This window comes from Urocampus carinirostris, chromosome 11, assembly GCF_059441175.1.
Source record: "Urocampus carinirostris isolate Australia breed hairy pipefish chromosome 11, RoL_Ucar_1.0, whole genome shotgun sequence".
Taxonomy (NCBI): domain Eukaryota; kingdom Metazoa; phylum Chordata; class Actinopteri; order Syngnathiformes; family Syngnathidae; genus Urocampus; species Urocampus carinirostris.
This window is the reverse complement of record NC_142359.1, coordinates 11,507,465-11,520,138: the sequence shown is the minus strand read 5'-3', so window position 1 is coordinate 11,520,138 and position 12,674 is coordinate 11,507,465. Positions and strand designations below refer to the sequence as shown.

The 12,674-nt window shown below is 39.7% G+C and overlaps 1 protein-coding gene across 8 annotated transcripts in view; it reads right to left on the bottom strand.

Annotated features, from left to right (window-relative positions):
• Positions 1 to 12,674, bottom strand: part of LOC148356406 (ELKS/Rab6-interacting/CAST family member 1-like) — a 179,019-nt gene that overhangs the window by 109,535 nt on the left and 56,810 nt on the right. For all 8 annotated transcript variants that reach the window (XM_088347183.1, XM_088347186.1, XM_088347185.1 and 5 more), the window contains 4 exons: positions 11,747 to 11,914; positions 11,504 to 11,671; positions 2,139 to 2,276; positions 284 to 424 (listed from right to left, as the gene is read on the bottom strand). In XM_088347183.1, coding sequence (XP_088203309.1) covers positions 284 to 424; positions 2,139 to 2,276; positions 11,504 to 11,671; positions 11,747 to 11,914 — 615 coding nt within the window. The remainder of the gene's footprint in view (positions 1 to 283; positions 425 to 2,138; positions 2,277 to 11,503; positions 11,672 to 11,746; positions 11,915 to 12,674) is intronic.

Here is a 12,674-nt window from a genome sequence, read left to right as displayed (position 1 = left end):
GTCCTCTACACGAAAAAAGGTGTACACAATACAAAATCTAACTTACAGCAATGTCCGGATATTTTTCAGCATCCCAAAATAAAGATTCGTATCCATTGTTTTTCGTAACTCGAATGTTCATAAGTAGCGGAGCGTCTGTATAGGCTTTGACATTTTTGCGGCTTCGGAGCATTTTTCTTTTTTTGGTCAAATATGGCTTTTTCAACATTTTGGGTTCCAGACCCCTGGGGGAAGACAATGTGTGTGCATCTGGTATTGACGCACATGTGGGTGTATTTTGTACCTCGCGGTCTGCAAGGTCAGCCTGCATCTGCGAAACTTTCACCCGCAGCTCCTTCAGCTCCTTCTTGGTGGACTCCGCCTCATCTCCCTTTTCTCGTTCCTCTTTCTCCCGCTGGTCCTTCAACCGCTCGATGATGCGTTCCTGGACAAAGCCGAGGGAAAAATGATGGCAACAATAACAGATGGAAATCAGGGTAAATCCGTAAAATTCGGATTATCAAGTGCACCTGATTATAAGCCGCACCCAGTACAGTTTGCAAAGGAAAAAACATGGTTTGTACATACATAAGCCGCATGTGCCCATATCAAAACATAAGATATTTACAAAGAAAGACGCTACACAGAAATAATTTGAATAATATATATTTTTTATCAACTGACACGATAAGAGCGCTGTATTTTTGTAACACAAGGGGAAATAGATCATGTAAAGGAAAGCAAGAAAGGCAGCCAGTGCAATAAAACCGAGGAGGGAGAGGGTCACTTGCGTCTGCCAATACAAACACTAGCCTGATTAGTGCCTAGACAATTAATAAGCTTGCTTCCTGTATGCGTGTGGGCAAACAAAATGGACTTTTTCTTATTATTAAGTTTTTGTACGTATCTTTGCATTTTTTGGGAAACTCATGAAGTGAAAAATTTAACCCTCTCACTAGCAGCCAAATAAACTCACCAGTGTGCCGTCAGATTTTGTCTAGTGTGCCGCAGGAAATTCCTTAACTTTATATTTGAAAAAAGGCATGCTGTTGTAAAACTTTTTTTTTTATTCTTTCAGTGATAAGCCGAGTAACTCGTATTCATCTATAGCAGTAGGTGGCAGCAGATTGTATTTCTAATCTAGACTGTTAAGAGTGGCAGTGGCTCAGGAGGTAGAGCGCTCGTCTTGGGATGAAGAGATCACAGTTCGAATCCCGGCTCCTCCGTGTTACATGTCGAAGTGTCCTTGGGTAAGACACTGAACCCCTAATACCCCCAATAAGCAGGTTAGCGCCTTACATGGCTGCACGGCCGATATTGGGAAATGTGAAGCACACTGTAAAGCGCTTTGGGAAGTCATTGACTTGAAAAGTGCTAAATAAAAATGCAGATCATTTACAAAAAACAGGCATGAAATATCTTATTTGTTTGTTCAAGTTGTATAAGCCATAATACAAGAAATAAATTAAGTCAAGATATTGCTCATAGTCAAGGCATGGTGACAGTATTCACTGCAGTGTTGGTGGTAGTGGTACAGGGCAGTATTTCCAAACAACCCGAATTCCCAATTGTATTTCCAACAAGAAAATAATGTAACATAAATTGAGAACTCCAGTTACACAGAGATAAAAAAAACAGCAAACAATGCACTGCAAGTTTTAAGTTTAATAGTGAAACTCACTAACTACACTCCACTAAACACGACTCTTCCACCAAGACGTCAGAATTGTAGTACATTGCTTGAAATGCATGCATACCTCTCAACTTAAATGGACCCCGTGCATCAAAATGTGGACTTGAGTCGCCCTCTGCTGGATAAAAGTGGTACGACAAGCGTGTCTAACAGCCAAACTACACCACAACATCACACCAAAATTCAACGCATGCATATTTGCATTAAATTAACGTGCTAAGTGGCGCATGGATGGAGCATGGAATTCGTTGCCAACTTTTATAGTAATATACTGTATTGATTGGTTGTTGCAGCCCTAATATCAACGTAAAGCCCCATTTTTCCGCTTGAAGACTGCACTGGTCTTACGTTTGCGAAATTGCGTCAGCTTTTAAAAATGGTTGTCAATACCTGTTGAGTTCAAATGCATCTTGGACGTGTAAAGACATCACTGGCATGATAATAAACCTGCTTTCTTCTATCTCACCTTCTCGGACAGAGCCTCTTCTAGGGTTCCCAGAGCTGTATCGGTGTTCGAAGTGTCCGTCTGCAAAGACTTGACTCGACCTTTGAGGCCGCTCAGCTGCTTGTCTTTGTCCTTCAGCTGATCCTGGAGGTTCTCGATCTGCGTGGAGAAGATCATCACGCACAGTGAGCCAGCGGAGCAGTTTAAGTGACTCTAGCTTTATACAAAAACAGATGGTTTATGAAAAAAAGCCCTGAGTTTTGGCTGATCTGATCACTGCTTGTCCTAATATATTCAAATATGCGAGGCCAGAAATGTGTTCCTAGGGAATACAAAATGAGAAAGGCCTGCTTGTTGAAGAACACTACACGTGGAGTTATATTTTTAAACATGTTTCCATGCTAAAAGTTTGATCACACTATGATTTTATTTATCACTCGTGAGAGTAGCTGTTTGTGTGAATTACTTTATACAGTATATACAGTGAAGAAAATAAGTATTTGAACACCCTGCGATCTTGCAATTTATCCCACTTAGAAATCATGAAGGGGTCTGAAATTTTCATCATAGGTGCATGTCCACTGTGAGAGAGATAAATTAAAAAGAAAAATCCAGAAATCACAATGCATGATTTTTTTAACGATTTATTTGTGTGATATAGCTGCAAATAACTATTTGAACACCTGAGAAAATGAATGTTAATATTTGGTACAGTAGCCTTTGTTTGCTAATACAGAGGTCAAACATTTCCTGTAGTCTTTCACCAGGTTTGCACACACTGCAGGGGGGATCTTGGCCCACTCCTGCAGACAGATCTTCTCTAGATCAGTCAGGTTTCTGGGCCGTCGCTGAGAAACACAGATTTTGAGCTCCCTTCAAAGATTTTCGATTGGTTTGGGGTCTGGAGACTGGTTGGGCCATGCTAGAACCTTGATATGATTCTCACAAAGCCACTCCTTGGTTTTCCTGGCTGTGTGCTTTGGGTCGTTGTCGTGTTGGAAGACCTAGCCACGACCGATCTTCAATGCTCTGACAGAGGGAAGAAGGTAGTTCCCCAAAATCTTACAATACACGTCCCCAGTCATCCTCTCTTTAATGCAGTTCACTCGTCCTGTCCCATGTGCAAAAAAAGACCCCCAAAGCATGATGCTACCACCCCAGGCTTCAGCCAAGGGATGGTGTTCTTTGGATTGTTCTCTTTATTCTTCTTCCTCCAAACACGCTTATTGAAATTATGACCAAAAAGTTCTATTTCAGTCTCATCTGACCACAAAACTTTCTCCCATGACTTCTCTGCATCATCCAAATGGTCATACGCAAACTTAAGACAGGCCTTGACATGTGCTGGTTTGCACAGGGGAACCTTTCATGCCATGCATGATTTCAAACCATGACGTCTTAGTGTATTACCTACAGTAACCTTGGTAACGGTGGTCCCTGGTCTTTTCAGGTCATTAACCAACTCCTGTCGTGTAGTTCCGGGCTGATTCCTCACCTTTAAAATCATTGAGAACCCACAAGGTGATATCTTGGGTGGGGCTCCATTCCGATTGAGATTGATCGTCATGTTTCGCTTCTTTCATTTCTTAATGGTTTCTCCAACGGTGGACCTTTTTTCACTTAGCTGCTTACCAATTGCTCCGTAGCCCATTCCAGCCTTATGGAGGTGTACAATTTTGTCTCTGGTGTCGTTGGACAGCTCTTTGGTCTTCGCCATGTTACAAGTTAAAATCTTACTGATTGTATGGGGTGGACTGGTGTCTTTTTGCAGCTAACCACCTCAAACAGGTGCATTTGATTCAGAATAATACATGAAGTGCAGGCGGACTTCTAATGGGCGGACTAACGGGTCTTTTAGGGTAGAAATTAGAAGATAAACAGGTGTTCAAATACTTATTTGCAGCTGATCACACAAATAAATTGTTAAAAAAATATATGCATTGTGATTTCTGGATTTCTCTTTTTAGTTTATCCCTCTCACAGTGGACATGCACCTATGAGGAAAATTTCAGACCCTTCCATGATGTCTCATTTTCTTCACTGTATATATATGTATCACTTCAGACCAATTGGTCTTAAATCCATCACAATGGTGCCTTCTCCTGCTGAAACGTTATCTCATACTGCAGTGACTGTAGTGCTTGAGGCTGGCTGCCAAAATTGTAAATTGCTGTGCTGCTACGTGCTCTGTTGCTAGACATTAAATTGAAAAAAATGAGCATCTGCTGTATTTTCGTTTTCACAGTTCTTAAAGGGGCTGTACGTAATTTAGAACCTTTCTACTCACTCACGTCATCATAGCGTGCTTGAATAAACAATTCCTTTTTCATCTTTTTTTGGGGTGTAGGTTGAATTTTGGACTGTACTTGAAACAGGCCTTTTCCTACTTTCACCATTTTCATGCTACACTAACAAAAAAACTGTGGTTATGAGCATCAAGACAGTCTCCAATACCAAGACCCCCCACACTTTTCCTCCTACCTAATGTGTTCCGCGGCCAGAACAGCTTCGCTTGAAGTAAAAAAAAGCAGATAGGCGCATTGGGGAAAAATAACTCAGTTTGACACTATATTTATTGAGGAAAACTTTTGAAGGACACCTCAAACGCCGCACTCCACCTTTAAAGACAAAAGTTTTTTTTTTTCACTTTTGTTTTTTAAAGTGTACCGAGCATTTAATTACTATCTTAATCTTCTTCTTTATCCCAAACTCCCTACTCTCTCTCCTCCACCTGTTCCTTTGCATACTCATCTGGATTAACCATCTGTGAAAGTGCAAAATCAAAACACGTGCACACACAACTGCAGATTTGATGAAGAAATGTACTGTAAAAAAAAGAAACGTGATGTGGTTTTCATTAAATAAAATGATGAAACCAAAACGGCGCAGGACACAAAAGAAAAAAAAAGATTTTAATAGAAGAAGACGGGAAACATGCAAATTTAAAGTCGTGGTAAAATTTAAATAAAACCTGATTCAACTTTTTCTTTACGGTTTTTGAGACACGAAACTTGATGTCATGAAGTTACGAGGGGAAAAAAAAGCTCTCCGGCTCATAGCGTGCATTGTGTGTGTGGAGAAAAACATCTCCGGCAGCTCATTAATCAAGCGCTCCCTTGACAGCATGACTGACAGCTCGCTCTTGAGCGCTTGACATTGGAAAGTTGCAGGTCTTTGATCCCTCCTGCACTTCTTGAAACTGACAGGCGGCGGATGACTAACACACAGCCGTAAAACTGTGGTATGGTGAAGACTAAGGCTGCAACAATTAATCGACAACGTCGACAATAACCGATAATGGGAATGGTCGAGAATGAATTATCAGAGTCAACTACGGGTTTTTGTCAACACATGGTTCCTGGTGCTTAAGGCAAGTTAAATTAAATCCTTTTTTTGAATTACAAAATGCTTTTTGAATTCAAATTTAAGACCGAGTCATCATAAAACACAAAACTGAAACAAACAAAACAAAAATGCACAAATATTTCTTGCACATAATACATTATCCCTCATGCACTCAAACTGGCATAGCTTTTAGCCGCTTCTCATTAAATGTACACTTCCCTAAGGTCCAAAGTAAACGACTCTGTCCCAAGTTGCTATGTGTATTGTGGGTAGACCTAAAACATTCATCTGATGTGAAAGGTCCGACTGAAACAACATCACAGTTTTGATAGTTCCATTGTTGTGGTCATGCAATGTAGCCACAAAAGTAAATCGGTAAATCATTAAAAAAGAAAATTGATGAATGTAACTAAATTTCTTTCTATCTATCCATATACCAAAACCATATTACCTTTTGTAGGAGGTGGCTAGAGTCAAGAACACATTCACTAAATATCCATTCCCCTTCGCTCTTCCCAACCTGACACCGAACATAAACACTGGGAAACGCAACATTATTTTTTTGCATGGCCCATAATGAATTGTCCTCAATTAATATGTAAACCATCTATCTATATATTGAAGCCATATCCCCATAGTGGGAGGTGGCTAGAGTCAAAAAGACACTCACATTTACCAAACAATTATTCCCTTTCGCTCTTCCCAACCTGGCACCAAACATTAAGCACAAAGCACAACAAGGGGTGAGTGGCTGTGCCATGCAACCCGTCATCAGCAGAGAGGCCCGACAGCCTCCACTGGTTTACCTCCTCCGCATCACAAACGTCAATAGCAGTCATTCTTAACTGTCCTATCCAAGCACACACTCCATTAAATTAACCGACCTTACAGACAGAGCACGATTCACTCCATCCATCCAAACATATCTGGGCCTTCCTCTCATTCTATTTCCTACCATTTCTGCACTACTTACTCTTTTTAGTTCAAACAAGTATAAATCATATTAATGTGTTCACATTTTTAAGACTTTTAAAATTGATTGACCTTTTCTGCCTCGCTTATTTCCAGCAGATAGCCAAAAACCGGCAAAAACAGACTTTATTGGATCAGTTTTTCAATAGATGCTATGCAAAATAAGTGAATGAATATTTCTATTATTTCCTTCATTTGTTTTTTTTATATTATACAAGTGCCTCTCGTTTTATGTTTATTGCGCGGTAATCTGATTTTAACGTATATATTTTTTTATCTTCTGACGCTCTTTTTTGATTTAATAAAAAATATACTGTACTTTTGCAGGGCTTGAAACACATTAGTGCATTTACATACAAATGCTCCTCTATTTACGAAGTTTTCAGGTTCCTAGAACCAATTAAATTTGTAAGGAGAGGTAACCATTGTACTTGACAAGTTTGCATATCATGGCAGTACCTTGGTGATGCACAAATAATCATGGAGTACAGTCGGACATTTGAACTGCACAGAGTCTGACTCGCCTCAGTAAGATTGAAGTAACAATCAAGTCAATATGGATTTGATGACATGCACTGTACATTTTCACACATCTATTTCGTTATAAAAGAGAGCTTGAGCATTATGCCAGCCTCTGCCTGACAAATGTAGTTTGAAATGAAATACATGCAGTCTGAAGATCACTTGTAAGATCGTTAAAAACGATAAACGTCAGTCAATAAAACCGTTTGATTTCAAACAATTGTTAATACTTTAGTTACAGACTTTGCAGTTGAACAATGAATATACTTCACAATATGCTTAGAAAAATATTTGTTTTATTTACTGTTCTGCTGCTACTGAGCCTGATCTTGGTTTTAGAGGGATAGAAAATGTTTACTTGATTCTAATTTATTATTTATTGGTCAATTCCTAAAATTAACAGAGGTTTACCTATGGTTTTACGTCCCTACTGACCAAGCCTTTTGTTTAATCGGTTTTAAATAGGGCATTTTAGTTTAATTTTTGTACAAATTTGCAGTATGTTAGAAACAAATGTATATTATTGTACAATTATTCTTTTATTATTTGCCACATTATTAAATGAACTTCATGCTAAATATAAGAAAAAAATCATAAGAATCCAATTATTAGACTACTTGTTTCAATGGTTGACTATTAAAATCATTAGTTACAACACTTGTTTTCACACCTGATTTTTTTCTTTTCCTTGTACACTAAAAAGCCTATAAACATATTTCAGCATACTCCGACTCTTTAAACCAGATATAAAGACAGGATCGAGGTTAGGGTGACTAGTCTCTCTGGCCCCCTCAGACAGTATCCTTTTTGAAGGCGGCGAATGTCATCTTTTATTGAAGATGGGCACCTCGTTAGGATTCATCAGCATTTCAACCTTCTCTCTCATCAGCTTTCTTTTTGGATTGGCAATTATTTTCCTAGAGAATCTGTTTATAAAAAGAATGGGCTCGTCCATTTCATCCGTGGTCAGAGGAATACAATACCAAAATAAAATGTACATGTCAATTTTGATTGTGGCCCCATGTATTCAATAACGTAGTACCTTTAGTAAAAAATAGTGCAGTTGATAATATAAAATCTAAAGCCTTTTCCTTTGACATCTACATCTCTAGTGCTTTAGTAATTACACAGTGGATTTAGGCTTATCATTATTATCTTTATTATTATTTTCATTGGTAATCTATTAGGCCAGCACGGCGGCTGAGTGGTTAGCGTGTCCGCGGCACAGTTCTGAGGTCGTGAGATCGAACCTTTCCATGCTGAGTTTGCATGTTCTCCCCGTGCTTGCATGGGTTTCCTCCGGGCACTCCGGTTTCCTCCCACATTCAAAAACATGCATGTCAGGTTAATTGGCAGGTCCAAATTGTCCCTAGGTGTGAATGAGCGAGTGAGTTGTCTGTCTCTGTGTGCCCTGCGACTGGCTGGCAACCAGTTCAGGGTGTCCCCTGTCCACTGCCCGAAGATAGCTGGGATGGGCTCCAGCACCCCCGCGACCCTACTGAGGATAATTGGTGCAGATAATGGATAGATGGTATTCTATTGTTACCAATGTTATTGTGGGGCCTGGCCCCAAGAAAATTGTCAGACACTAAACCGGTCCATGGTACAAAAAAAAAGTTGTAGACCACTGCATTAGACCACTAAACTATGAAATAGATAAATAATGCAAGTGCAATTCATTTAATTTACTAATTGGATGCAAAGTAAATTGCGTGTAATTTGAATCTCTATTTACCTATGTATTTCTTGCAAAACAGCACTATTAAGTATCTGACTTTACCTTTGGAGCTTTTTGACTACCTTGTATCACACTGCCATCTACTGTTTAGTTTTTAAAAGTACAACCAAATGGACAACGTTAACTTTAAACACAGGCCGTTGCAGACCACAGAATAAATCAAGAAAAAGGTATATTTGTTTGTTGTTAGGAACAATATTGTGCATTAAGTTTTGTTTCTTCAAAAGATTCACGTTTAGACAAATCACATGTATTTGTAGAGCTCTAATCAAAGAGAGGCTGCAGAGGCCACCATAACAACGTCCCCTGATTATAAACCTGCTTCTGGGCAAGGGAAATCTCAAAATCCCCAAAATGAGAGAACCAGAATCATTGAACCACTGACAGCAGTTTTTAATACACAACAATTTTCAAAAATATAATTAGGACCTGAGCACTTTTTTGAGTTTAAAGAAGCGGGTCACACAAAAATTAACTCTATTTCCAGACTATAAGTGAAATAGTGAATGTATAGGTGCAGTTCCCATTCATCTGTTTATTTGTCAGAGAGAAAAGTTGGTTCTTTCTGGAGGATTAGTGAAATAAAACAAAAACAAACAAACAAAAAAGAAACAAGCAAATACTACAATGAGAGCGCCATAACCTTTTCCAAAGCAAAATAATGCTATAAGGAACAATAGTAGATGCCCCTGCTCAAACTCTTCAACTTGATTAGTCAATCTACGCGCTCGAGGGACCAAATCTCATTTCATTGTGATTTTGTCGGTTTTATTTATTTTGTCTCCCCATAATAATGGGTCCAAAGAGGTGCACTGGATGATAATACGCACCCCAAAATCTTTTGTCATATTTTCCTAACATAAGGCGCACAACACTATAAGGCACATTAAATTAAGACTATAGTACAGGGGTCTCAAATGTGAGGTCCCCAGCACGATAGGTAAAGGCCCCCGCCTTAATATAAAGGTTTATGGAACAGTGTGTATTATTTTCCTACTACAAGTCACTGTATTCTGTCATACCATCGAAAACGAGTACTAAAAGCAAAACAGAAGGAGACACAATACAGAGACTGAGAGTGAACAAAACCCAGAAAAAAGGTGAAATTTAAAAAAAAAAAGGACATTAAAAGAAAAGAGAAAAATGAAAAAAATAAGACGAAAAGTAAAATTTAAGAAAAAAAGAAAAAGAAAAAAAAGAAAAATGAAAAGATAAAACAGATAAAACAGCATTTTTTTCTCAATTTTTTGTCTCTTTTCTCCTTTACTTCTTTCATTTTCTCCATTTTCCTTTTTTTGTTTTGTTTTTCCTCTGCTTTGCTTTGTACCCATGTTCCTTTTATTGCCTCTTTCTCATTTATTCTTCCCTATTTGTTATTCCTTTTTTAAATCTTGTTCTCTTCTTTTTTTCTTTCTTTGTTAAAGGCTGGGTAAAAATAGGAAGAAAAAGGGTACATTTGCTTTTTGGCTCTGTAGTTGGTAGTCTTCCTTTGACTTATTTTTGAGTGTAGAACACATTACAACGACATCAATTTGACAAATGTAAAACAATGGCCCTTTAAGAACAGCAGAATGCTATTATCAGCGCTGTTTTTGTGGAAAACCCCCATTTGGCCCAACCTCACCTGGATCCTAGCATCAGCAACCCCCAACTCAATTGACTGTGACCCCCGTTTAAGTAAAAATTGCTGGTTATTTGTATAAACACTTACTGATCAGTCTGATGAATATTGATAAACATTGTATGCAACAAGAATCGAAGATGACATATGTAAAGGCAATAGAGCTTATCTCATAATCGCACTATTTTCACGGTGCCAAAAACACTGATTTCCATAGTGCATTTTGCTCTGCATTCTTATAGGTCAAACGGTCTCTCTACTTCTAAACCGGTGTGTGAATAACGTTGCGGTTTAAAATGTATACTTACGTAAAATAAATTGTATAATATTTTGTTGAAGGACTTTCTGTTTTCTGTTTCCGTGTTTTTCAGGTGAAAATTCGATTCCGAATGCAGAACAAAATGCACTATGCATATTGGTGTTGTGGCACCATGAGTAAAAATAGTGAAATCACGAGAAAAGGTCTAATGCCTTTCCATATGTCATCTGCACGAGTTGGTGTCCTCACTGCCATGACCTGGGTTTGAATCCTGTTGCATACAATGTATTGCGATTTGGGTCCGCAATGCAACATCCATCCATTCATTATCTGCACCATTATCCTCAGTAGGGTCGCAGGGGTGCTGGAGCCCATCCCATCTATCTCCAGGCAGTGGGCAGGGGACACCCTGAACTGGTTGCCAGATTGTCGCAGGGCACACAGGGACTGACAATTTGCTTGCTCATTCATACCTAAGGACAATTTGGACCGGCCAATTAACCTGACATGCATGTTTTTGGAATGTGGGACCAAACCGGAGTGCCCGGAGGAAACCCACGCAAGCACAGGGAGAACATGCAAACTCCACACAGGTAGGTTCAATCTCATAACCTCAGAACTGTGCCGCACACGCGCTAACCACTGCGGCGCCGTGCTGCCTCATAATCAACATGTGTAGAAATAATAAATAGGGACGCAAGCCACGCAAGCATGGGGAGAACATGCAAACTCCACACAGGAAGTTTCAATCTCATGACTCAATGCAGCAGTATACCATAAAATCTTGTGTAGTGGTGCACACCTATAATTACTGTATTCCTTTTCAATATTATCCGCCAAATTCAGCGGTATATAAAGTGCAGTGGATTATAAGCCTCACTGACAAATTTCTGGTGCGCTTTATAGTCCGGAAAAGACTGTACACTTACCTTCTTCTGGAGCACGACGACTTTGCGCTCTTTAACATCGAGCATGTCTTTCAGGTCGCTGATCTCTCCGTTCTGCGTGCTCTTCTCATCCGAGATCTCCGATATCTGTTGACTCTTTTTGGTCAGGAGGGATTCCTTCTCCTCCAGACGGATGCGCAAAGCGTCCACCTATGCATTACATTGAGAAAGCCGACATTATCGCATCTAATTTTCCACCAACTTTATTTTCTTTGTTTTTTTAACCTCAGTTTGCAATATGGCTGCCCTCTGCTCCTTGGCGGTGAGCGATTCCTTGAGGACGTCCACGTGTTGCTTGCTGTCCGAAAACTGGTTGTTGAGTGTGTCTAGTTTGGTTCGGAGAGCCAGCAGTTCGCTGTCCTTTCGATTCAGCTCCTGCTTGACCTGATCCATCTGTGCAGAATAGAAAGAAAGAGATTGACTTAATGAAATGATCTGCATTTATATAGCGCTTTTCAAGTCAATGAAGACTTCCCAAAGCGCTTTACAATGTGCTTCACATTTACCCATTCACACACACACTCACACACACCAATTGCGACCAACCTTCTTATTGGGGTTCAGTGTCTTACCCAAGGACACTTCGACATGTAACACGGAGGAGCCGGGATTCGAACTGCGATCTCTTGATCCCAAGACAAGCGCTCTACCTCCTGAGCTACTGCCACCCTGTACCTTACTGCCTCATATGCCTATGTACAGTGTTGGGACTAACACGTTACAAAGGAATGCAATTAGCAACTAGTCAGTAACGAGTACTGTAGCGCATTACTAGTAAAATACTGTAACTCAACTGCTCTTACATTATAGTGCATTACTCCGCTAATTACAAAGGGCAGATCATAAATGATGGTGTTTTATTATCGCCATCTGTGACAACAATCGATATCACCAACAATCAATATCACCAACAGGGTTATATTTACCTTTAAGGTGCACCTTAAGACAGTTACGTCGCGCCATTTTAAGCACAGATTATGTGGGTACTGAATTTTCATCATGGGGCGGCAGTGGCTCAGGAGGTAGAGCGCTCGTCTTGGGATCAAGCGCTCGCAGTTCGAATCCCGGCTCCTCCGTGTTACATGTTGAAGTGTCCTTGGGTAAGACACTGAACCCCTAATACCCCCAATAAGCAGGTTAGCGCCTTACATGG